General features: G+C 33.2%; 3 protein-coding genes across 6 annotated transcripts; 2 read left to right on the top strand and 1 right to left on the bottom strand.

Moving 5' to 3' along the window:
* Nucleotides 1-1,216: 1,216 nt before the first annotated feature.
* Nucleotides 1,217-10,578, top strand: LOC146951623 (vacuolar cation/proton exchanger 2-like). Of its 3 annotated transcripts, XM_085747632.1 has the most exons (10): nt 1,217-1,321; nt 1,436-1,588; nt 1,681-2,265; nt 2,334-2,546; nt 6,102-6,233; nt 7,395-7,511; nt 7,587-7,640; nt 7,826-7,942; nt 9,136-9,229; nt 10,266-10,578. In XM_085747632.1, exons 3-10 carry the CDS (start codon nt 1,681-1,683, stop codon nt 10,274-10,276), a joined length of 1,323 nt encoding a protein of 440 aa, XP_085603758.1. In that variant the 5' UTR covers nt 1,217-1,321; nt 1,436-1,588; the 3' UTR covers nt 10,277-10,578. The 3 variants fall into 3 exon arrangements, with proteins under 3 accessions (XP_085603758.1, XP_085603756.1, XP_085603757.1); XM_085747630.1 differs by having other exon boundaries at nt 1,436-2,265; XM_085747631.1 differs by having other exon boundaries at nt 1,217-1,588.
* Nucleotides 10,579-12,534: 1,956 nt separating this feature from the next.
* LOC146951622 (4-coumarate--CoA ligase 1) lies at nt 12,535-18,670 on the bottom strand. Of its 2 annotated transcripts, none has more exons than XR_015027956.1 (5): nt 17,504-18,670; nt 15,129-15,327; nt 13,495-13,708; nt 13,028-13,369; nt 12,535-12,990 (listed from the first exon to the last, which is right to left on the bottom strand). XR_015027956.1 is itself a non-coding variant. In XM_085747629.1 (5 exons), the coding sequence occupies exons 1-5, from the start codon at nt 18,536-18,538 to the stop codon at nt 12,796-12,798; spliced, it is 1,674 nt and encodes a 557-aa protein (XP_085603755.1). In that variant the 5' UTR covers nt 18,539-18,670; the 3' UTR covers nt 12,535-12,795. The 2 variants fall into 2 exon arrangements, 1 of the variants encoding a protein (XP_085603755.1); XM_085747629.1 differs by having other exon boundaries at nt 12,535-12,915; nt 13,264-13,369.
* Nucleotides 18,671-20,785: 2,115 nt separating this feature from the next.
* LOC146951621 (pectinesterase-like) lies at nt 20,786-26,123 on the top strand. The gene is made up of 2 exons (XM_085747633.1): nt 20,786-21,385; nt 25,212-26,123. The coding sequence occupies exons 1-2, from the start codon at nt 21,034-21,036 to the stop codon at nt 25,889-25,891; spliced, it is 1,032 nt and encodes a 343-aa protein (XP_085603759.1). The 5' UTR covers nt 20,786-21,033; the 3' UTR covers nt 25,892-26,123.
* The last annotated feature ends 755 nt before the right edge of the window (nt 26,124-26,878 follow it).

The following is a 26,878-nucleotide window of genomic DNA, read 5'->3' as shown; positions in this document are numbered from 1 at the left end:
AGTCGGTTGCCGGTTTACTCATTTACAAAAAGCGTGACGTGGCAACCTGTATGCGTGAGTGTTTTTTAGCGTGTGTTGAAGCGACTTCCCCTAGCAGTTCTCATTTAGAGAAACCATAGACCGTTACCTCAGCTTCTTCCCCTCATGTTGATCCCATTACATCTAACATCCCAAAAAAAAGTTCCTTAAACATATACATTGATAGAATTATTAGTAATTTCCTTTCAAAATCAATAGAATGAAAACAAAATCATGTAACCAATTTGAATGCAGATCCTAAAATAAATTCCTAGTAAAATTAACAATTAAAACATAAATCAAATATGAATTTATTTTTTTTCTTCCAGGAATCAATTTTCCCCCTTTTCATCAATCTTTATTAGAATACCTATTTAAGTTCTTTCTTCTTATCTACACACTTTACCATTACCGTCATCCTAATGTTTCCCCCAATTTTTTTTGTCTTTTTTCAACAACAAAAAAAAGAGTGTTTGTTGGGGGTGATGGCAAATTGTGAATCAGTTATGGAAGTGAGTTGTCTCTTTCTGCCGTAACCGAAGTCTTTGAGGTGGGGGAGAATAGTGGTGCGGAAACAAATCCAGTGTTGTGGGTGTATGATAAAAGAGTGTTCTTTATTTGATCAATAGTTAAAATTAACTTTCCCGCAGGAAACTTTCATGTTAAATGTCACTCATACTACTAGTGAATCAATCTAACAATTTCAATAATCCAATTTTTTTTGTAATGCAAACAAGAATTATTTGAATGATCTTGTTCCTAATGTAAATCAAGGAAAACTTATTTCATTATTATCCATGTAAAGAATACTAAAATAAGATGAGTTCATACAAGTGACAATGTTGGTAGTTAGAATGGAAAAAACTTTTACAAGAGTTTGCAGCTTACAACTATGCACATAATCAATTAACTAGCTTATCTTTGAAAAAGAATTTCAAAATTATATTATCCTATATTCTATCGACACATACAAATAGAAGAGCACATATATGTTTCTAGTTATTATATATAGTAATAGATAAAAAGGCTCCCTAAATTGTACGAGTACTAGTACTAGTAAATAAAATTGAAGTGGTTTAGATTTAGAAAGAAGGGTATGTGGATTTAATTATTATTAAAAAATAAAAAAAAATAGAAGAGAAGAGAAGAGAAGAGAAGAGGAGAAGAAAGGAAAAAGATGAGACTGAGAAAGAAAATTAAGCGGAGTAATAATAATTTAGAGAAAGAAAAAAGGAAAAAGAAAAAAAATGGTTGAGTGATATTTCGGCGAAGCTTCCTCGGTTCGCATCGCATCGCATCGCAGGTGTGACCGACTGACTTCCTTCCCACTTGCAGGCCATTCAACGCTAATTAGTTTGGATTTTCTTTCTTCCCCTAAATCACAGATTGATTGATTCATTCATTCATTCATTCCCAGATTCACACTATTAACACAACACAACACAACACAGAAAGTGCTTGATAGATTAGATTCATCGAGATACATACTTCTGCTGCTGCTGTGGGCTCCATCTGTATCACAATTAATAGACTACCCTACCCTACCCTACCCTGGCTTACACTTTCACAGGTTTGATCTGATCTGATCTGTTGTTTGAATTTTAAACATACTTCATCTTCTTATTCACTGACCAGATGGGTTCTGTATCTGCTGGTGACAAGATGGACGCTGATTTCGATGAAGAGACTCCTTTCAGTTCAACTTCACCTTCATCTGCTAATACTGCTACATCTTCTTCTTCTTCTGCTAAACCACACTCTTTTCATTTCGATTCTTCTTCTTCTTTACCTAAATCATCATCATCATCATCTTCTCCTTCTTTCTTCAACCATTCCCTCACCAGACGAATCAGCAAAAGTATATATATCGTCTTAATCAAAGCTAAGATCAACATCTTACTACCCTTTGGTCCTTTGGCCATCTTCCTGCACTATTTCTCTGGCGGAAAACATGTTTGGGTCTTTTCCTTCGCCTTATTGGGTATTGCTCCTTTGGCTGAACGTCTAGGTTATGCTACCGAGCAACTTGCTTTCTACACCGGACCAACACTTGGGGGTTTACTTAATGCAACATTTGGAAATGCAACTGAAATGATTATATCTATTTATGCTTTGAAAAGCGATATGATTCGTGTTGTTCAGCAATCTTTACTTGGTTCTATCTTGTCCAATATGCTTCTTGTCCTTGGATGTGCATTCTTTACTGGTGGGATTGTTCACTACAATAAACTTCAGGTTTTCAACAAGGTATTTATCTATCTATCTTATTGTTTCTTTGCATGCCATGCTTACTCACAGACTTCTCTTTCCTACAGGCAGCTGCTGTTGTCAACTCAGGGTTGTTGTTGATGGCTGTAATGGGAATACTATTTCCCGCCGTGCTTCATTTCACTCACTCCGAAGTTCATCTTGGGAAGTCCGTCTTATCTCTATCAAGATTTAGCAGCTGCATAATGCTAGTGGCCTATGCAAGCTACCTTTACTTTCAACTTAGAAGTCAACACAATTTTTATACTCCAGTTGACCAGGTTCCTTCTTTTGCCACATTTTACTTTGCTTTCTACAACTGTATCTTAGGTTTGTCATGTACAATTAACTTCGTGATGACGTACTTGAGGTGAAGCCATTCATATTTGTTAACAAATTTTTTTGTTCCTTTTAAGAAATTGTTTGTATATATGCTATTTGTGAGGTATTAACTTATTATTTAATCCTGTCTTTTTCCTGTGCGTTAACAAGCGTTGCGCATTTACTGGTATCCATTTTTCTAGTAAGGCCTTATTTTACAGGCGAGAAATTCAAGGTACAAGTCCAAGTAGAGTTGGACAATGAAAGATATATTTTGTATGTGTGTATGTCAACAATGTTAAAACTTACTACCTGCCCTCAAACACAAACAAAGGATTAAAATAGGGTCAATAGTTAAGGATGCCGTTTGAGAGGTTTTGTTTGGAATACTATATCCATATATGAGAAATACTAAGGTCACACTCTCTAACAAACTGAAATTATAATTCGACACGTCATTCACTTTTTTTACTCCATAACTTGTACCGGTTTCAACCATTAATCATTATTTTTTGATTTTAACTATAAAAAAAAAGCTTTTCATCTTCCTGTGCACTTCAACCTCCCACCTCCATCTCTTCAAGTTCAAGGATTCAATGGGACCTGTAAAAAAATTGCATCCAGAAGAAACGTTCTATTTACTTTTGAAAAAATTCACTACCCCATTTTTGAAGTTCAGTTACCACAATCTTTCTTCACATCTTTTTTCAATCCAAACATGTTTGAATCTTTTCCAGTTTAAGACGGAAGGTGAGGACGAAAAATCTGATCCGGCGGTGGCTGCTATGCGACTAAGATTTTGATTTGCATATTACTGCCATGTTTTAGTTGAAAGTTAGGGATGAATAAAAAATCTGATAAATTAAATCCCATTAAAAGGTTCCCATTAAAGACTTCTGATCTGGGTACCCTTGTTTGCATATAGGTTTGGGTAAAGTTTGAATCTTTTCTTTCAATTTGATATGGACTGTAAATGGGTTCTTTGAAATCAACGACGACGACTAAAGATGTTTAAGAAATCGACCATAAGAGCTTGACAGAGACAACGGCGGCATGAGTGTGAGAAACATTGGAAGGGGCTATGGAATTTGGGAGAGTGATGAGCGTTGAAGTTTTTTGTGTGTCAATAGTGCGGATAAATTTCCCCAAGAAGGTGTATTTTCTCAACCTGTACAACCGGTTAATAGGTAAAAATAATAAAATAAACAGATGATGTGGCGAATTATAATCGGAGTGTGTTACCCTAGCATTTCTCATCTATGTTCAGTTGATGAGATTTTGACCAAAAGAGGTAGAGGAAGACATAGAAAAACTACAAGAGAAACTATTAGGAAAGATTTAGAGGTAAATGAGTTGGATCCAAATATGGTTTGTGATAGAACATTATGGCGTAATTTGATCCATGTAGCCGACCCCACTTAGTGGGATAAGGCTTGGTTGTTGTTGTTGTTGTTGTTGATGTTGAGAGTTTGACCAAATGAACGATGTAAAACTAATGAAAATGAGAGAAGTGATACACATGCATTATTTGGCGGTTAGTACTCGAAGTGAATGTTGATAGACTTGAAGATAAGGGGAAACCTTAAGGCCACTATCATAATAGGGTCAATAGTTAAGGATGCATTATGTGTGTATGTCAACAATGTTAAAACTTACTGCCTGCCCTCAAACACAAACAAAGGATTAAAATAGGGTCAATAGTTAAGGATGCCTTTTGAGAGGTTTTGTTTGGAACACTATATCCAGATATGAGAAATGCTAAGGTCACACTCTCTTAACAAACTGAAACTGTAATTCGACACGTTATTCACTTTTTTTACTCCATAATTTGTACCGGTTTCAACCATCAATCATTATTTTTTGATTTTAACTAAAAAAAAAAGTTTTTCATCTTCCTGTGCACTTAAACCTCCCACCACCATCTCTTCAAGTTCAAGGATTCAACAATGAGATGAGACCTGTAAAAAAATTGCATCCAGAAGAAACGTTCTGTTTACTTTTGAAAAAATTCACTACCCCATTTTTGAAGTTCAGTTTCCACAATCTTTCTTCACATCATTTTTCAATTCAAACATGTTTGAATCTTTTCCAATTTAAGAGAGAAGGTGAGGACGGAAAATCTGGCGGCGGCTGCTATGCAACTAAGATTTTGATTCGCTTACTACAGCCATGTTTCAGTTGAAAGTTAGGGATGAATAAAAAATCTGATACATTAAATCCCATTAAAAGGTTCCCATTAAAGACTTCTGATCTGGGTACCCTTGTTTGCATATAGGTTTGGGTATATTTTGAATCTTTTATTTCTATTTGATATGGACTGTAAATGGGTTCTTTGAGATCAACGACGACGACTAAAGATGTTTAAGAAATCGACCATAAGAGCTTGACAGAGACAATGGCAGCATGAGTGTGAGAAATATTGGAAGGGGCCATGGAATCTGAGAGTGATGAGCGTTGCAGTTTTTTGTGTGTGAATAGTGTGGATAAATTTCCAAAACAAGATGTATTTTCTCAACCTATACAACCGGTTAATAGGTAAAATAATAAAATAAATAGATGATGTGGCGAATTCTAACTGGAGTGTGTCACCCTAGCATTTCTCATCTATATATTTATTTAGTTGATGAGAGTTTGACCAAAAGAGGTAGAGGAAGACTTAGAAAAACTATAAGAGAAACTATTAGGAAAGATTTAGAGGTTAATGAGTTGGATCCAAATATGTTTTATAATAGAACATTATGGCGTAATTTGATCTATGTAGCTGACCCCACTTAGTGGTATAAGGCTTGGTTGTTGCTGTTGTTGATGAGAGTTTGACCAAATGAATGATGTAAAACTAATGAAAATGAGAGAAGTGATACAGATGCATTATTTGGCGGTTAGTACTCGAAGTGAATGTTGATAGACTTGAAGATACGGGGAAACCTTAAGGCCATAATCATTTATCATATAATTTTGTTTCCTCAAATCAGACTACATAGTTTTTTTTTTTTTTTTTTTTTTTTTTTTGAATTTTGTTTACTCAAATCAGACTACATAGTTTTATTTTTAATGACAAATGTTAGTTGCTGTTCCTGAAAGTGTAGCCCAATGGTATGGGTTTGGGATATTGAAGGAGGTCCAGGGTTTTATCGTTGCTGCCAACAATTTGCCCTTTCCCCTGACAAGCTAACCACTAATATTTGCTTATAAAAAAAATTTAGTTGTTATTTTGTTAATGAGGGAGTTAAACCCATGTGTCACTACATAATATCAGTCCAACCCCTATGTCTCTCTCCTAAATTATCACTACATAGTATCACTAATTCGTATGCGACTTTGCATTTTGATGGATGTCAGTGTGAGTGGATTTGTGTTGCATTTAGTACAAAAGAAAAACACTAAAACATTATTATTATTGTATATATATATTTCAAAACATAGAAGTTTATGCAAGTGAATTTGTGCCTATGGCATGCCATTTTTCTCTATTATACAATAGTCCCTTCACAGTTAATCTCCTTAAACTTTTACAGGAAGTTGATACAAGTGAAAACTCTGACGAGGAGGAAGAACTTGAGTTAACTCAATCGGAAGCGATAATTTGGCTTGCAATTTTGACGGTATGGGTATCAGTGTTGTCTGGATACCTTGTGGATGCCATAGAGGTATAGCTGTACAGTCACTTTCAGAATTTCTCAATCATTAAGCTTTTGTTATTCTCGTGGAATGTTGAATTTTTTCCTTTTAGTGTTCGCTTCATGTTATTTTATTTTAGCATAAAACTTCAATCATAGAACATGTCCAATTACACCATAGAATCGTGTCGGTGCAATGTCTATGGGTTTACCTTGGTCAAAGTCAAAGATCAAATAAAGAAAAGTAAAAACTCATTTATACCCATAATTTTGGGTAAATAAAAGAAGCATGTATGGCCAGCTCAACATCACCTAACACACTGTTACATGATACAATAAAACTAACCATTTACACCAGTTGAAGGGAGTTCCATATTTTTGGTACTATTCAGAAGAAACGATGGGATTGGTTCATAAGAGTGATGATGACTTTTGATATGGCATTGAGTTTTTAAGAATTGGGTGAAATAGTGGAGAGTGGTATTTATTCACTAATCAGTTTCATTTATCAAATGATGCTGATATAAATGTCGACATTTTACTCATAATTGTACTAAAATCTAGATCTAGATCAGATCAAGGACTAGCAGCTCTAGGCCAGCTCACTAAGATTTCAATAAATTAATTCTATTATACTATCCAACATAGAAAATCCTAATGATCTATCAGAAAGTATTTGTGGTCATTTGTTTACTGTTTTTTATGAACCACACATTGTATTTCGACTCGTAAATTTAATCTGTTGTTGGTTAAGCTGCTTTTGGTTAATATTGCAATTATACTATTCATATATAGATAACCTCTTCTCCTTATCAGCCTTTTATTTTTGGTCCTGGTATGAATGGACTCTGGACCATTCCCAAGGGAAGCAACTCCTGCCACATCCACATTGGCCCATGCTATAAAACAGAGTATTATTGGAAATCATGAGGCAGGATTCTAAAGTCATGAAAAGGAAATATGGAAACAGAGGAGGAAGGGTCTAAACACAGTTTAATTTAATCCTTGCCCATAAACCTTACCCACCCAAAAACTACACGGCAACAGAAATTTAATGATTTCTTTGCGAGCTATGTTTGCTTTTTGATTCGAGATTATATACCACTGAAACATCTATTCATTCTTGTCCTTGTTGACAATGAAGAACTCCTTGTTGATCCATAAGCATCTTGTGTTACTGGTCTATTGCAGGGAGCATCTGAATCATTGAATATGTCAGTGGCTTTTATTAGCGTCATCTTGCTTCCAATTGTAGGAAATGCCGCAGAGCATGCAAGTGCTATCATGTTTGCTGTAAAGGACAAGCTAGTAAGTGGCTTTCATAGCCTATATTTTATTCCATGAATACTGTTTAATCCGTTAATGGATTCAACTTTTCCACAGGATATCACAATTGGAGTTGCTGTTGGATCATCAACCCAGATATCGATGTTTGTGGTATGGCCTTGAACTGTTACAAATAGTTCTTTGGGGGTTATTAATTTATTATACTATTATGTGAATAAACCGGCCTGTATTTATCCATCTCACAGGAAAATGTCTCAAGTTTATTAATTAACTTCTTAAAACGGGATGATGGTTGTTGGAAAAAAAATTGATTCTTGTTCTCTTTGAATTTGTAGATCCCCTTCTGTGTGGTTGTTGGATGGTGCATGGGAAAAGAAATGGACTTGAATTTCCAACTTTTTGAGACTGCCACGCTTTTTATCACTGTGCTGGTAGTTGCATTTATGATGCAGGTATGTGCTGCTTTCTTATTGACCCCTATGAAATTTTCTTGACAGCAATTGTTGATGTTCCTCACTTTATAAGGAATTAATGGATATTAGTTAGTTCTCGTCTAACTTGTTTAGCCAAACCAAAAAATTCATGTCTTACATATTGAAGTAGAATGTTAATTCCAAATGACTATGTTGAAGTTGGTTTTGAAGTTGTTTGTAGTTTGTTGTTAGTCCCACATCGCTTAGGTTCTTGGGCTGTCGAGTGTATAAATATGCTTGAGTACCCTCCTCCTTTGAGCTAGCTTTTGGGATGAGATCCAAGCTTATTTAACAGACTAGAGATATAGAGGGCCTAAGAAAATTCTGAGTTCATTCAATTATTTATCATGTCTTCGATTATTTATCATGTCTTCGATAGGAAACTCATATGAAGTATCTTACATGCTTATTGCTTATGAAACCTAATTCAAAAATTAGGCAAAAGTAATAATTATTACTCTTTTGCTTTTGTGCTTTCAGTGTGATACTGAATTCCATAATCCAGTGAGAGAATGGATTAAGTTGACTAGTTAATACCTTATGCCCTCTCTATGCACATGCGTTAGACACTCGTTTGTTGATTCTTTGAATGGCATTCACACACATTGGATTCCTTCACATGTTTCTGAATTCATTTTCTTCTCAAAACCTGTTTTGTATCATTACTTGCTTTCTGCATTGGATATCTCTTCGGTATTCGATAGATACTTGAAACAAAGTGATATATGAATAGACCAGATACTTCAATAGAATAATCTATATAAAAATGCATTACTTTTTGGATATCAGGAAAATGGAGCAACATCTCCCATGAGAATGCATGTTTAGTGTTTCAATATCTCATTTAATTATATGGAATATTATCTTATTTCTCTTGCTCTGGTATTTTCATTCTGCATCTTGTCCTTTTAAATGCAAATATCTTGTGACGTAGATTTAGTACATGTGTCCAGAAGCATCAATGTTGGTTTTCAATTTGGTTTTAAAATGGGTTATATATGATTGTTTCTCACTCTTCGTTGTCAAGGGTCAAGTAACTTTTCAGTCTATGCATAAGCTTTTTGTTGCATTTTCTTCGTCTATGTCTTGTATATTTTATTTATTTTTTTTCAAATTTACCACTTTTATTTATGTCTGCGACAACCATCTTTACATTGCTTTTATCCTTACAGGAAGGAACCTCAAATTATTTTAAAGGCTTGATGCTTATTCTATGCTATCTTATAGTTGCTGCCAGTTTTTTCGTACATGTAGACCCTAAAAGTGGTGAGTTTACTGATTATATACTGCCTAGATTCATAGTGTAGACTTTATCACGGGACAGAAGCTATAGATGAATCTCTAATTCTCCTATGGCTAAGATATCTTTCAACAACTAGAATGCCTAGTTTGTTATCTCCTGATTCTTTCCTTATCACCTTTCAAGATATGCATATATTTTTCTCTTTGGACTTTGGTATGAACTTTCTGTACTTGGATTTAGTCTGTTAGGAAACATGCTGCACCATCAGCGCAGCTCGTGTATACTATAGAGAACGTAGATTTGGTATGATGTCATTTGATCACTGAACAAGCAAGAACTAGCAGAAAGGAACAAGGGATGAATTTAGTAAAAACTTGGATAGTTATGAACTGAAATATTTAATTACTGCCCAACTAATTTGAAGATAAATGGATTTAAAAAAACACGAAATTCTTTTATCTTTTAGTTGGGGGGATTTCTTTTCAAACGCTTGAGCTGAATAGATACATCCCCCCCTCCTCCTTGTCCTATGTTCACATTTAGAATTAGAGATAGAATCAGAATCGTATCTCCAACTTTTGGTAGACTGGAGTCACTTGAACCCCTACACATCCATGCACCATGCCTATGGAAATTTGTTCCCCAAATCCGTGCTCCTATATGATATAATCTACCTATGTTTGTAGAATATGTAACTTTGCGTTGGTGTTAATCATTTAGGGTTCTCACTGTGCAGGCCCCCCAAATTGCCCAACCTATCGGAACGTAAGTTCTGGATAGTTTTTTTTTTAAGCAATGCATGGGGCCTCTTCAGCAATTTCCATCATTTAGGCCTTAATAGTAAAGACAGGAGTTTACATTTTGGTAAATATAGTGTATTCCTAAGCTAGGCGGTCCACTTTATTTTTTTTTGGTCAAGTGCCGGTCCACGTTTTTGATACTGTCAATTTGCAACACTCAATCTGAATACTAGATGAATGGTAGTTCTACTTGAGGAAATTTACTAATAAAATTTGAACTGTTTATTGATCTTTAGAAAATCTACTGATATATATGCAGGTGATGACTAAATAGCGTGCTGGCCTGGCAATGGCATCTGTACATGTTGCCTTTCTATTCCTATATACTTGGAATAGTAATAAGCAGTGTGTTTGTAAGATTTCCCCAAAAAAAAATCTTCAGCCTGCTTTCAGCATTCAACATGGCATGTGAAACCATGAAGTGATCAGGGGCAATGCTCTGTACTGGAAGTGTCTAGCATTGTATACTATATTGAATTTTGAGTGGATGATTTAATCTGTATTATTTTCATCTCCATAGTTTTCATTCATTTTAACATAAAATTTTATCTTCAGCCTTTTCGGCAAAGTAACCAATCATTGCAAAGTGTTTTTTTTTTTTTTTTTTGCTATGTAGTGTCTATTTTGAAATGATTAGACTTCTCACACATTTATTAAGATTTAGAAATGCTAGCAACATGCGCTTCAACTCTATTTTTTATTGAGTAAATCGCCAATTCATCCATACAATTGTAGGGGTCGAGCATTTACCCCCTTGAAATTTACCAATAGGTAAATAGACCCTGATTTTGAATGATGTAGGTCAGTTTGGTCCGTGTGTTAACTTGTAAGGAATGCTTTGTCAATCATGATATAATTTAGGGATTTTTTTTTTTTGTGGTGGCCGGGGTTTGAACCCCGACATTGTATATATTATGCATTGTCCATACCAACTGAGCTAAGCTCACGAGGACAATTTAGGGATTAATTTGCTAGTAAGTGATACAAGTCAGAGACTAATTTTCTATTAAGTGATTTAATTCTAGGACTAATATGCTAGTAAGTAATATAGTTAATTCGACCGTGAAACTTGCTTGACGTGATACAAAATAAGAGTATTTTATGCTTATTCGCAATCGGGGTAAATGTCCGACCCTTACAATTTTTGGTGGTGAATGGTGTGATTTCTTCATTTTTTTTATTAGGTTATTGGGTAAAATGTATATAGATCCTAAAAATTTATGTAGGATATTTAAGTGGAACTTGATTAAATTTCAATTAATAAGATAAGATGATGAACGGGTTGCTAGCACTTCTTTTTAAGAATTAGTTATCAGATACTATTGAAATACTTCATTGATTGATAACATGATCATTCAATGGATAATGAATTCAAGAGACTTTATTTATACATGAGACCCTAACAACCTTACAAAATTTGTTACTACCAAAAATATTTTGAAGACACTCGTTAACATTTTTTAAATGGGAAATGTTAACTTGTGCCCTCAAGGCACAAGTTAATGATTCAAATATAGAAAAAACTTATTGGAATGTGTGCATTACATTTAATATTTAACTTTTTAATCATTTAAATGCACAAAATTTTATAAAAAGTTTCTTCTTTTAGGTTTCTTAACATGTGCCCTAAGGGCACAAGTTAACACTACCCTTTTTAAATTAATACCAGAATTTAGATATAAATTGGTATGGTGTGCATGATGTATGCTTAGATATTTAATGAAAAGTCACTGGGGAAGGGATTTTCTAATTGGTCAAATTCGCTAGCCTAAAAGATTTGAGAGAAGAAAAAAATTTCAAGGAAAAACCTTTTTATTTTTGTAATATATATATGGTTTTGCTAAAAGCCACCCATGAAGGTATCTTTTAGCAAGCCACACCTCAAGGTGTGATTTCCACTTTTTAGTTATAACTTTGCTAAAAGACACCTTCATAAAAATTAGTTGGTGTCTGCTCATAGAATAACTTGCTAAAAGACGCCTTCATAAAAGGTGTCTTCTAGCAAAACACATATACTATATATATAGGGTTAATTAAGTTTTTAGTCCCTATAAATATTCACAGTTTTATTTTTAGTCCCTACAAAATAAAATCACACTTTTTACTCCTTGTGACATTTTCCTTAAGCATTTTTGGGACCAAAAATGTTGTTGGAAATTTTTGACAGGGGCTAAAAATGTTGATGGAAAAATTTTATAGGGACTAAATATGCTGATGGAAAATTTATAGGGACTAAAAGTGTGATTTTATTTTGTAGGGACTAAAAACAAAATTCTGAATATTTACAGGGACCATGGAAATTTTTGACAGGGGCTAAAAATGTTGATGGAAAAATTTTATAGGGACTAAAAATGCTGATGGAAAATTTATAGTGACTAAAAATGTGATTTTATTTTGTAGGGACTAAAAACAAAATTCTGAATATTTACAGGGACCATTTACTTAATTAACCCATATATATATATATATATATATATATATATATATTGACATCATAGAAATGAAAGTGTCTCGTAAATGCAACTCAATTAGTAATTACCAATAACATTATGTGTTGGGACGGAGGTTCGAACCCCAAATTTTCCGCTTATGGACGTATAATATGATTGAATCATATTACAAAATAGTTCTTTCTAAAATAAGATAAGAAGAACACCCTTGTAACTTATACATTTTTTTTTGAAGGAACTTGTAACTTATACATGATATGGTTGACTTATGAATATACGTAAAGCGATCAAGCGCCACATGAATCTCCCATTTTACACGTTTGTTGTGTAGGAACATTTTCAATGTGGAACACCTGCTGCTAGCTTTGCTCTCAAATCCTTGCGCAAGATTTTGCCTGATGGTGACTTGGGAATTGCATCAATGAAGAATACTTGATTTATTCTTTTGTAAAACACCACCTGTAATATCAAACCCAAACACCTCAATTATTAACATTAATTTGCTAAACTTGTAGTGTAAGAAAGTTGCTATACCTCACACACAACATGTAGTGTAAGAAAGTTGCTATACCTCACACACAACATTTAGGTGAGAAGTACATACATAAATTAGGTGACAAGTAGGTAATTAATGCACCCGCTCTAAGATCTTAACTCACAAGCTCATGTCCTTATATTTAATCAATTTTTCCTACTAACTTTTTGTTTTGTTAGTCAATTCATTATGCAATTTAAGTTTATTCAACGAGACCTTACCTCCCAAAAATTATGTATTTTCATGTAAAAGTTAAAAGGAAGAAAAAGAACCTGTTTGGAGATAAAGTGCTTAATTTCATCTTGAGTTAAGTCAGTGTAACCATTTGATCTCACCACAAATGCAACAGGTACCTCTCCAGCCGCTTCATCCTTCATTCTAAAATTTAAATTTATGCATATGCATGCATGAATGGTAAATAAATAAACATTGAATTGAATTGAATTGAATTGAATTAATAATATGAATGGAAATTTCATAGCATAAGAAAAGACTAGACTTACGGGACAACAGCAGCATCAGAAATTTTGGGATGAGAGAGAAGAAGAGCTTCAAGTTCAGCTGGAGCAACTTGAAATCCTTTGTATTTGATTAATTCCTTCAATCTATCAACAATGAATAACTCATCATCTTCATCAATATACCCAATATCACCTGTATACAACCAACCTTCTTTGTCTATGGTTCTCTCTGTTGCCTCTCGATCATTTAGATAACCTGCATCATTTCATTATTTAATTAATCAATTTTCACTTGTTCATATATAGTTAATACAAATTTTTCATAATTAATTTATTAAAAAAAAGATTGGTATGTATGTGTCTACATACATTTTTTTGGTTATTACATTACATGAAAGTGGAGCTGAATTGTTTTGTTTGGAGTCAACAACATCCCACGAAGAGAGGACACTTCAACCTACCTTTGCAATCAATCATTTCATGTTGCGCTCTAATCTAACTACACGCTTTCAATATTCGGCAACCCTTAAATACTTCTTGTGTCATGTTAACTAGTATAAAAATTTATAATAACAATTTAATTGGTTAACACTTTTAAATGTGTTAACATATATAAAATAGATAGCTTATTTAATGTGCCTAATTTATCCAAATTGGCTAACCTTGATTTCTCACGCCTCTAAAAAGAACCTTTGTTTCCAATATTTCAAAGTGCTAGCTTGGTAAGAGCTTTGTCTAATAATATCAATGTGTTGAGTTCAAACTCTCCAGAGCAGTTGTAAAATATAATTAATACAGGTATCCGTCAGCGAAAGCCTTATTTATACCTTTGGGACTTAGAGTCCGTTTGTTATAGCTTTTTTAAGAAAAAATCACTTATTTTAAAAAAAATAATCACTTTTAAGAGTTTTGCATATGTTTGTTACAATTTTTTTTTTAAAAAAAAATCAGAATCTAAAAACAACTTCAAATGAGAAGCTGTTAAGAGCAGCTTCTCAAAAAATAGATTTTTTTTACAGGATTTTTTAAAAAATTGAACTAATTTTATAAAAAAAAATCCATTTTATATAGTTTGTTTTTCTTCAAAAGGTGTTTATAAAAGAGGCGAAATGGGTAGTTTTGAGTGCTATCTTTCTTCCTAATTTAGTCAATTTTTACTCGTTCTAAAGGAATGATTTAGCTATTAAGTAAAATGTACTTTAAATCCACTTGGGTTGACCTGATGATATTGGTTTGAGACCTCTCGAAATCGCAGGTTCGATTTCTTGTGGTGCCAATTTGGATGAGATAATTTAAAAGGTACTTTTTGTACCTCATTCTCATATATACCGTTGTCAAACATTATGCACATTTTTTCAAAAAAGTTATTAAGTAATTTATATTTATATTCTATACATTTTTTCAAAAAAGTTATTAAGTAATTTATATTTATATTCTATATATGATGAAATGTGATTGTGTAAAAAATGATAAATTGAGATAAATTTTAATTAAGTAAAGTATATTAGGTGATTAACAGTGCATTCTGTGATAGCACCCCTTTTCCTATTATTAAAAACGAGATTAAAACAAGATTATAATAAAGCCCAAAGTATATTAAATTAATTTAAAAGAAGGAAATGATTAAATTTGGAAAGTGGATGAATAATGTTAATAGAATGATATATATACATCACCTTTCATGATTTGGTCGCCTCTTATGCAGATTTCACCAGATTGGTTTCGAGGTAAAGATTTACCAGTGTCAGGATCCACAATCTTCATCTCTGCATTTCTTACAACAGTTCCACATGCACCTGCTTTTACATTCACTGGTTCTTTAGCAAATGCTAAACTCATCGTTAACACTGGCCCCGCCTCAGTCATTCCGTATCCCTGTAATGTTCCATTTATTATATTTAAACGAGGAAAATGCTAACTTTGTGCCTTAAGACACAATTTAATAATTCAAATGTAAAATAATGTATTGAAATGTGTACATTAAATTTAATCATGTATATTTTAATTTATTTTTTTTTATAATAGTGACCGGATGAAGTATTGAATAAATGTCTTGTTAATGAGTGCCCTAAAGGCACTATTCAGGATTCCCAATTATAAATTACTATTAACTAAAAAGTCAAACAGTTCAATTTTCAAGACATTGAATACACAAGTTCCAAAGTTTTAAGATTATTAAAGCATCCACAATGGAGACCTCATTTTTTGTTACTTAAATGGATCTCACGTGTACACATCACTCATTTATAATTTTTTAATAGTAGTACTTAATAAGCATTCAACCCGTCCAAAACAACATCTCACACAAATTTCCTAAATATAATGGGACGCACAAATCAACTATCAATAACTTTATATTAGTACATATAAATTTTTTAATACTCCCTCCAGTCCTATTTATAAGAAAATTTTCAAAAAAAATCTTGGTACTATTTATAAGAAAAGGTCACAACTTTTAAGGTACATTTATTGTTTAAAAAACTTTTCTAGCCCTCATTTAATGTTGGTCTTTTCAATATTAGTGGGTCTATTTAATACTTCACAAATTTTTATGAGGGTATATTAGTAAAAACATTCAAAAAAGTATAACAAATAATGATTGTCTTGGTTTTGATGATTTTTGGTTTTTCTTCTTATAAAAAGGATCGGAGGGAGTATTAAAATGGTGTGAGTCCCACTTAAGATTGTTGGGTCTTATAGGCACCTATTAGATATCGGGTATTAAATGGTTAAGGCCTCACCATTGAAGATAGTCTTAACTTACTATTTTAAACCTTTAAAGAATGCCCTAAAGACATTCATTAGCATTTCTCATTAAATAAAATTATCTTGATATGAAATAATTTTTTTTAGTCAATTTCAGCATTTTCTACATAATTTATATATATTCAGTTACAATATTCACAATAAACTCAAAAATATATTTAGAAGTGATTTCAAGTACTAAAAACTAAAAAGTCGATCCTTTCAAAAAAATTATAAAAAGAACTACAAAATAGTTGTTGTTTCCCGATAAAAAATGAAAAAAATAAAAATAATCATTGAAACTATGCTTTGAAACATGTTTTTTTTTTTTTTTTTAAATCAGAACCATAGAGGTCAGGACCATAGAAGTTTTCGTATAACACACATTATCGGTAAATATTTTAGATATTCCTACGTCATAACAAATAACAAGTTTGTTATTTTAGATATTCCTACGTCATAACAAATAACAAGTTTGTTGTCCCCGTGAGTTTAGCTTAGTTGGTAAGGACAATACATAATATATACAAGGTCTGGGGTTCGAATTCCGGACAAAAAAAAAATAACAAGTTTGTAAAATTAACAATCATTTTGATTTTTCTCATTTTACACAATATTCATTTTAGATGATCTAAATCGAAAATATTATACACGAGCATGATCACAAACTAGTACTAAATAATCATACAGAAATCTAGGAAAAAATATGCATAAGAACTTATATTAGTTTCATATATTATTTCGTTGGTGAGCTATCAGTTTCATATTAAAGACACACACAATATAATTTAGGTAGACATGATTTTTGAGGTCAAAACTGATGTGAAACATAAAGATGTAACCAGGCGTTGGCATTGACATGTAACCATAAAAAACAACAAACAACTGGTCATATGAGTAAATTTATTGATATTAAGAATGAGAATATCCTATATGATATTGATGTAAGAAAACGTAAAATATTTACTGTCATATATACTAATACTATGTTGTCATTTATTTAATTCTAAAAAATACAGTAAAATTATATCACAGTGAATAATTTAAAGGAAAATGCAAATTTTAACATGAATGAAGAAAGGCAATCTATAGAGAGCTAGCTACTCATTTTCATTGATTGTGTCATAATCATGAAAATCTGATATCTCGGTGCAACAATTTCGTTTAATTTGTAGTATAGGATGGAAAAGTAATAAAATATCCCCTAACGTATAAGTGCAGGAAAAAGAATTAAAATGCGTGGCGTGAGGGAATGAATAAGAAATGTAAAAACAAGAAAGAAATGAATGAATTAGGTGGTAGTTACCTGTCCAAGAATTGCATTTGGAAATTTAGTCCTAACAGTTTCTTCAAGTTCTTTACCAAGTGGAGCACCACCTGATTTCAATATCCTAATTGAAGACAGATCATACTTATTAAGATCTGGTGATTTTGCTATTGCCAATACAATCGGAGGAACAACCGGTGCAACTGTTACTCCATGTTTGTTAACAAGATTCAAGAATGCATTTATGTCGAATTTTGGCATCAAGAGAATGGTAGCTTTTGCTCTGAGTCCGCAGAGCAAAACAGAGTTTAGTGAATAAATATGAAACAGAGGAAGGACACAAAGTATCACATCTTCACTGCTGTAATATAGATTTGGATTCTCTCCATCTACTTGTTGTGCTATGCTACTCACCAAACCTTTGTGTGTTAACATCACCCCTTTTGGTAGACCTGTTGTTCCTGATGAATATGGCAGCGCAACCACATCGTCTGGCTGGATCTTTGCATCAGGAAGATCATTCTCATCTGCTTCGATCAGCGTTGAGAAATGCACATGATCATTGTTATTATCATCTATGGCAGAAGAAGAAGAAGAGTCTACCAACACCACGTCCACCACCTTATGATGATCATTGTTGTTCAACAAATCTTTGACTTTGTCGTAGTAACATTGTTGTGTTATGATCAACTTGCTGTTGGAGGCTTTTGCTTGCTTTCCAATCTCAGCAGCCGTGAAGAAAGGATTGGCTGCGGTGGCTATGGCGCCGAGATAAGAAGCGCCAAGAAAGGAGAAGACAAATTCAGGGGAATTGGGGAGGAGTATCATGATGACTTCACCTTGTTGGAGTCCCAATTTGTTGAGACCAGAGGCAACTTTACGGGAGGTGAGTTGGACGTCGTGGTAGGTGTAGACCTTTCCGGTGGGGGCATTGATGAGACATGGACGTGAACCAAATTCGGAGAGATTTTCAAAACAATAAGAATGAAGAGGTTGATGGTTGGGGATGTATATGTCTGGAAGTTTCGACTTGAATATTATTTCCGTTGTTTCTTGTTTAGATGATGATGCCATTTAATTGAATTGAAGATTAGGAGATGAAGAAGAAGGAGGAGGAATATGTGAAATGTATCTAATCAAACTTGTTGAAATATTGGAAACCCGACACAACAGAACAGAACTAGTAAACAACCAATGTTTTGCTTTAGAGTTTAATAATGTTTGTTTGTTTATTTATAATAGCAAAGGATTACGGCTCCGCAATTGTTGTTGGTGAGGGGCAAATTTGAGATTTATGGAAATGTGTTGGGGGTAGAGATGGAAAATGAAAACAATTATACCCAAAAAAGTTGGTGAAGGGGAGATTAGAAGATAGTTGGTGAGGTGAGGTGAGGTGAGGTGAGGTACAATATGAGTGGTTATATTTACTTTAGCTTTGGACTTTGGACGTTGAAATTGTTGATACACCTCCCTCTATAGATCCTCAAATTGACATAAATCGATCAAAAGTTAAGCTTTGATGAAGATAAAAAACAATCGGATTGTAATTCTTAATAAATTTTAGGCTTAATTACTCTTTTGGTCCCTTAATTTATTTTTTTGTTTCGTTTTAGTCTCTTAACTATTAAAAGTTTTGTTTCGGTCCCTTAATTTATTTTTGGGTTTTCTTTTGGTCCCTTAACTATTAAAAGTTTCATTTTGGTCCCTTAACTTATTTTTTGGTTTCGTTTTGGTCCCTTAACTCTTCCTCCGTCAACCACTTTGGTCCTTTATGTTAGGATGAATGTATTAGAGTTAAGGGACCAAAACGAAACAAAAAAATAAGTTAAGGGACCAAAACGAAACTTTTAATAGTTAAGGGACCAAAAGAAAACCTAAAAATAAGTTAAGGGACCGAAACGAAACTTTTAATAGTTACGGGACCAAAACGAAACCAAAAAATAAGTTAAGGGACCAAAAGAGTAATTAAGCCTAAATTTTATAAGGTCAAGAATTACAATTTGATAAATCGCAATGTGAAGGACCTATAAAGCAATTCCCATTTCTTATTGGTTGATATTGCAATGTATGTGAGTGGGGTTGGTGAGTGGGGTCGATGATCAATCCAAATTATGAGGCCGGGTTCCTTCTAAACCCACCCGATCGATGCTTTTCTTTTCATTTACCTACCCCAATTTCATATGACCAAAGAACTTGCATCTTTCACCAAAAAAAAAGGAAAAAAGGAACTTGCATCTTCCACTAACTCACTCAATCAAGTTGCAGCCAGCTAGCTAGCCCCACCGGACCTTGTTCTTATCCTTCTTTACTTCTTTGCCTACCACAACTCACCATCATCACAATTTCCAATCTCTGTTTAGAGGGCCTCTTCCTTTGTCGTTGCGGCCCGATCTCATTATGGGCCTTTGATCTTTGCTAGACCTTTTGCTCGTAATCTAAAAAAAAATATTACTCTTCTCACTTCTCAAATTTCTCAAAAACATACCCCAACGGTAATTAAATACAGTTTGGATTTTCAGCGAAAGTTAAGTGTCATTGAATACTTTTTAGAGCGGATCAAATACTTTTTATATCATTTTAACTGATCTTAAAAGTGTTCAATGACGCTTAAATGCTGCTGAATGTCATTGAAGACTTTTTGGAATAGTTCAATTACTTTTTATATCAGTTTAACCGATTTTAAAAGTGTTCAATGACCCTTAACTATTGTTGAAAAGTCGAACGACAGTTAGCTGTTATTGAGCCAACACCGGTTGAAGTAAAGAGCAATTTGAAAATTGAGAAGATTAATTTTCATAATCAAAATCCAAATCCAAATCACACAAGGGATCTCCATCATAATAGTAAATGGATTGGACCAAACGCCTCACTGACAAACGGTTGTAAGTAATTAATTAATTTTTTTTGAGAGGACAAACAATAATTAATTAATAATGATAGAATATTTCAAAACTAAGAAAAATGAAGAAGAAGATCATATATACTAGCTAGCAAAGGACGGAAGCCAAGTAACGTTGTATAGGAATGTTCATTTGAAAACGAATGATCGTCAATACTACTTGTTAACGTCTTTACGATTCAAGATCGAGTTCATTTAAATTATACCAACTGATTTGTACTTGTAGCATACTAATAACGTTAATTCATTAATACCACCATTAAACTATTCAGTTCCTCAATTTTTTTAAGCTCATTGTTTTCATAAACTCAATTAAAAAAACATAGTTTTCAGCCACCACCATTCATCAACTCTTTGCCACATTATTGGATACAAATTCATTGGATAATTCTAGCACCCCAAAATATATTCATTGAACTCTTCCCTAATTAATAATTATATATAGGGAAAAAAAGAGTGGTTACATTATAGCTTCAATAAAAAATAAAAAAATCTCCGTTCTAGAGATAAGAGTGTAATTCGGTTAGAGCCGCCAACCTTGCTCTTTGGGCTCCCTATGAAGGTGAGAGAGGTTGAGCTAACTATTTTCCCTTAATATATATATATATACTAATGCAATATGCAATTGGAGAGCCAACATAAGTTAATTGATTAATTAGTATATGGCTATATGTACATACAATGCACCTCCCATATAAAACTATGGATATATAATCAATTAAACTATATATGCATGGATGCAGCAGCAGTGTTAGTGTTGGTGATCTTGTTCCTTAAAGCATTGTGTTCCAATGGTACAATTAATATTATCGTATCCAAGGATGGGAGTGGAGATTATACAAGTGTGGGTGAAGCTATCAGAAATGCCCCTGATTGGAGTCACCAACCTCACATCGTTCACGTTTTAGCAGGCATTTATGAAGAGTACATCTTCATTCCACCGAGTAAGATTAATATTAAGCTCCTAGGTCATGGTTCAAACCACACAATACTTGTTGCTCACCAAAATGGTTCCACCATAGGTACGTACGCTATATATTTTCATCATTTTTATCCTCACTTAATTTCCTTACGTTACTTTTATATTTATTTATATTTATTCTTCTTGTTAATTGCTTGTGAACTTTACTCATGTTCAATTTCTTAAAATCATGAATAATACGTGCAGAGTCGAAAACCTTCCGTTACCTTTTAGTTCTTCTTTGTATTAATTGCATACTAATTTAGAGTGAGTAAAGTATACAAGTTCTTTTTGAATGGCAAAATTAATATAAATTGATAATGGATAAGATTACAACTAGTAGTACGCCCACAATAGAAAAGAGACACAAACTAATAATCCAATCCAATGAGTTTATTACAAACCACTCATAGAACATGCATGGAGAACACTATCACCTTTGAAGGAGCATAACATAACTATCCCATAGCGTTCCCAACAAATTAACTCTCTCGAACCCCACAGTAGGATTGGACGAGAGCTTGTTGATTAAAAATGAGTATACACGCCCATCGGTCATCATTTTAGGCAAGATATAAGTGGTTATTATCAAATTTTAACTAATCTTAATGTGTATTTCTCTCATGAATGGAGACCTCCATTTCTTTTGAGAAATTGATAGGATCTCAACCTACCTAAACCATGTGGAGAGAGGGATGCAGGCTTCATATACTATATTCATCGACATACAAAAATGATATTGATGAACAAACATCAAATACGGATTCCACGTGAAACAAACCAATCTTCTTAATGTGTATTTCTCTCTCATTAATTAATGGAGACCTCCATTTCTTTTGAGAAATTGATAGGGTCTCAACCTACCTAAACCATGTAGAGAGAGGGATGCAGGCTTCATATACTATATTCGTCAACTTTCTATTGGACATGATCTTATACCTAGGCAGTAAGTAGAGCTCTAAAAAATTGGCCGACCCATTAGCCCATATTTTGGGTCGGGCCGAAAAAAACTAGCCCAAATGCGCTCGGGCTTTTTTGGCCCAAGCCCATTTGGCCCATATAAAAAAGGGTTGGGCCGGACTGGCTGATCGAGCATTGGGCCAGTCCATTATCAATATTTTCATTTGATTTTTTTTGTTAAAAAACACTATATTTTTGAAAAAAATTATCAACTAATTTAAAACTTATTAAAAAAGGGGTTGGGTCGGACCGGATCATCGGGTTTTGGGCCAGTCCATTATCAATATTTCCATTTGATTTTTTGTTAAAAAATACTATATTTTTGAAAAAAATATTAACTAATTTAAAACTTATTAATAAAAAAAAATCTAAATAAGTAAACTTAATAAAAATGAATGAATTTAGCTCAAAGTTTTCAGATTATAAAGTTTATAAATTATTAATTTGATTAAATAGAATGAATAATCTAGAGTTTAATTAATATTCAATGTTAATATAAAAATTATTTACACTTCTATGACCATCCAATCATATTTTAACAAAAGATAGTTGTGAGTAACTAATATATAAAAATACATAAAAGGAGTAAATAAATTTTAAAAAATAAAACGGGTCGTGCCGGGCTGGCCCATGGCCCACACAGGCCAGGTCGGGCTCAAGAATCTGCGGCCCAATTATAACAGGGCTGGCCCATTTATGCAGTCGGGCCTCTCGGGCCAGGTCGGGCTAGACCGGGTCAACCCATTTGACACCTATAGCAATAAGTCACTAACTTGTGTTGCAAACCTTTTAAGGAGCCAAAGGTGCCACGACATCCCTCAAATAAATAGATATTCCTTGGTACCAGCGACGATGCTATGATAATTTTTACGAGGGAGTCGAATATAAAGAGAAAAAAATAACTTTTATAAAAAAGAAAAAAAGAAAATATAATTTTAAAATTAAATATCAAACTTAATCAATAAGAAAAATAAATTCACAGTCATTTTTACTTATATTAAATGAAAAGACAACAAAGAAAACAAAAACTAACAATAGTTATGTATAAGAGTTATGCGGGTTCGCTAGGATACACATGTATAATTAGCAAATTTTTGTTAGGATAGATTAGAGTTAATCTAGTTGGACTTTTTTATCACGAAGTATTTCTGTTTGGCTTTTTTCTGGGTCAAGTCTGATGTCCCTCAGTCTTTGTATCTCTTTCTTTCTATTTAATATATTTCTATTTTGCCTAAAAAAAAAGTTGAGCTCAATGAGTTTTAAGAAGTTAAATTTATCAATAATTGACTATATATCACGTATACCATCAATATTTTTTAATATCTTATCTCTGAACTTTTTTTTTTGGAGTAGCTAAATACACCCTCTGGTCACTAATATAAGCAAAAATCTACATTTTAGGTTCATTCATTTAATGATGTATGTGGTCTATAATAAAGACCATGTGCATCATTAAATGAATGAATCTAAAATGTAGATTTTTGCTTATAGGTGTATATATTAATAGGATAAAAACTATATATATATATATTGGTATCACGGTATCACCATATCACACATTTAGCAAAAATCAACTAATCCAGCTTGATTTAGAAAAGTGAACAGTGTGACTGTTACAAAATCCAAAGCTTTGGATGAGAAATAGAGTCAAGTACATGTGTGTCCAATATATTGGAGAATGAAAAATCATAGCTTACTTGTAGCTTGATTGATGATTACGATTTTTCGTTATATGAAACTGGGTGTCATTGATTTTCACTCATATTTTGTTGATTAATTTTTCAATCAAGAATTTAATCAAATTTCAATGAGGTCCTTGTTGATAAACCAAGACTAAGATTATATTAAAAGGAAAAATATTAAGGGTTGGAGGGGAGTTATACCTGTATGCAGCAACTTAAAAGGAGTGGCAGGTTCGTCCATCATATAGAAGAAAAGACATTTGGTAAATATGTTAATTAGATTACTGACCCCGCACCCCAAAATGTAGAAAACAAGTGCAAACGCTCAACAACTACCTTAGATGTGATACTTAACCTAAAACAATAATTTTAATTGGATATTTGGCAACCTACTCCAAGGAAAACTATAACCGAATTGGGTCTTACATCTGGAAAAATCTTGCCTAGTAGGCACACTTGCAAAACAAATAAAAATTATACAAGAGAATAAAGAATTAAATCACGTATTTTTTTGTGCCGAAATATTTTTTATTTAAGATTGTGACCGCCAAAGTGATCACCTTATAGCTGTGCCACCTGGTCCAATTAGATGCATGTGGTTGGAATTGATTCGTTGCAGTCGATGTGATCACACACATTCACGCAATCAAACTATATCTTGACCAAACAGTTAAAAGAAAAACAAATTGAACTTATTATTTTATAATTTAAAATATCAAACTTGAATTTGAACAACCCAATCTTGATTGATCGAACAAAACAATATCCCGAATGTGTGATTGTGTGGAAGGTTGACTGTAGTGAAAACATGATCCATGTGGTTACTTGATTATTATTATTGAGAATTGAATCCTAGCTGCAGTGAATTAATTAGTTTTGCTAATAAAAATTAAAAATAAGCAGGCATTGCCTCTTAGTAGTTTTTAAATTGTATCCATATTTTTTTTGGTGAATATCTGTATCCATATTTTTGTTACATAACTACGTTACTGTTGGAATTTCCCTCCAAGCTAGAGTTATACCACGCTAGTCTTGGAATCCATATTTTATAATACATTTTTATATCAAAATATCAGCCTTAAAAAAAGTAATTTACCAAAAGAGGCATTGTGGCTATGAAATATTTTCCTAATGGAAAATTTAAACTTTCCCCATGACAAAAAGAAGGAGGTGGATAAATTAGTGATGATCCATACTTATAAGCATAACCAAACTCTGATTGGAGACTGTGTGTGAATCGTGCAGACATTCGTGGAGAAGGGTTCATGGCTCAAAACATTGGATTTGTGAACACAGCGGAGCTAGATGCAAGCGCTGCAGTGGCTGTTCGAAACGAGGCAAACAACAGCATATTTTTCCAATGCTCCATCCAAGGATTCCAAGACACCTTATGGGCTGTTTCCGGTAGACAATTCTACAAAAACTGTGAAATCTATGGCACTGTCGACTTCATCTACGGCAACGCTGCCGCTGTATTTCAAGACTGCATGGTTTATGCACGCTATCGACAGTTTGTGACATTCACCGCACAGTCACGTGAAAGTCCATATGAAAAAACAGGTTTCACATTCCAACGTTGTAAATTCACCATGTCACCTGAAGATGAGAACAGAAAGTCAGAGGTGCATGCAACATTAGGTCGTCCTTGGAGGGCATATTCTACAGTGGCTATATTGCATTGTTTCATAGATTCCATGGTTGATCCTAGAGGTTGGGAAGGGATGTCTGGTCTGCCCACTGATAAAGTTACTTATGTTGAGTTTGAGAATGTTGGACCTGGATCTAACACTGATGGTAGAGTGGATTGGCCTGGTGTTACAGTTCTTGGCAACCCAAACAAAGCACTCCCTTTCACTGCTTCCTATCTCTTGGATGCTGACTCTTGGATTCCCTCTACAGGTGTTCCCTATCATAGTGAACTATAATATTCTTGTTTCTGCTCTCTCTCTCTCTCTCTCTCTCTAGTTTCAAGTTTTGTTTCACCTTTATTTTTTACCTTTTTTTGTGTACTGTTGTTATTAGACCGTTATTTACCCTACTCCAATATCAGCTCACATATATGCTTTAGAAAAAAAATTAAATTTGTACAATTATTACATTTTCCAATATCAGTTCACATATATGCTTTAGGAAGAAAAGAAAAAAAATTAAATTTGTGCAATTATTACATTTTCTTTTGAATAATTTGTTCAGTCCAATTATACACTTCTAAATATATAGAAGATATCTTAAGAATTCATTATTTCATTATATAGATCAATATACTATCATTATGAGCATCCTTTTTAGCTAGTAAATCACTTGTGTCATTGCTATCACTCAGTATGTTGTAAATTAATCATTCAATCTCTAAGCCAGAAATGTTTCTCATATTTGTGATGCATATTCAAATCCTTACAAACTTGTATATTTTAATATAGCGATGAAGAGAAAGGATAGCCCTTACTGTTATAATATTGTTTCACTAAAAACTTTTTTTTATCACAGAATTAAAATATAAAAGACTGAAGATGCCTAAATTAATACAACCGAGTCGAAAAATGGATAACATGCGAAAAGAAAATGAAAGCATCCAAAGAAAGCAAAAAAAAAAACACAAACGGTGTTTGCAATACATCGTGTTGTTTGGCCCACGATCCTTAGGAGACAAATTTTATCTAAATACTCATTGTAAATATCGTTTTACACACACCAATCAATCAAACTATCTTTTACTCACGGTTATTCTTCTGTTTCTAGTTTATAATTTACTTATATGCTTTAGTTAGTTTAATAGTTCTCAAAAAACTCAACATTTCGTACGATTTGGAAGAGTTAAAGAATCTATAGCCTTGGGATATAGTTTTTTTAGGGAAAAATTACATTCAATTCCCTTAAAGTTTATTAAAACGACTTCGACACCCCCTCTAGTT

The sequence above is a fragment of the Medicago sativa genome, chromosome 2 (genome assembly GCF_051527215.1).
Source record: "Medicago sativa cultivar Bolivia chromosome 2, Bolivia_mono, whole genome shotgun sequence".
NCBI classification, from domain to species: domain Eukaryota; kingdom Viridiplantae; phylum Streptophyta; class Magnoliopsida; order Fabales; family Fabaceae; genus Medicago; species Medicago sativa.
This window is presented reverse-complemented; position numbering and strand designations above follow the sequence as displayed.

Excerpts from the sequence above, each read along its gene's own strand:
- LOC146951622 (XM_085747629.1), bottom strand. The coding sequence starts at position 18,538 with ATGGCATCATCATCTAAACAAGAAACAACGGAAATAATATTCAAGTCG. Across the intron at positions 13,370-13,494 it reads TCTGATGCTGCTGTTGTCCC|AATGAAGGATGAAGCGGCTG; the intron begins GTAAGTCTAGTC and ends TTTAAATTTTAG. Across the intron at positions 12,916-13,263 it reads AGCACTTTATCTCCAAACAG|GTGGTGTTTTACAAAAGAAT; the intron begins GTTCTTTTTCTT and ends TTGATATTACAG.
- LOC146951621 (XM_085747633.1), top strand. The coding sequence starts at position 21,034 with ATGTACATACAATGCACCTCCCATATAAAACTATGGATATATAATCAA. Across the intron at positions 21,386-25,211 it reads CCAAAATGGTTCCACCATAG|ACATTCGTGGAGAAGGGTTC; the intron begins GTACGTACGCTA and ends TGAATCGTGCAG.
- LOC146951623 (XM_085747630.1), top strand. The coding sequence starts at position 1,654 with ATGGGTTCTGTATCTGCTGGTGACAAGATGGACGCTGATTTCGATGAA. Across the intron at positions 2,547-6,101 it reads TTTATACTCCAGTTGACCAG|GAAGTTGATACAAGTGAAAA; the intron begins GTTCCTTCTTTT and ends AAACTTTTACAG. Across the intron at positions 7,943-9,135 it reads TAGTTGCATTTATGATGCAG|GAAGGAACCTCAAATTATTT; the intron begins GTATGTGCTGCT and ends TTATCCTTACAG.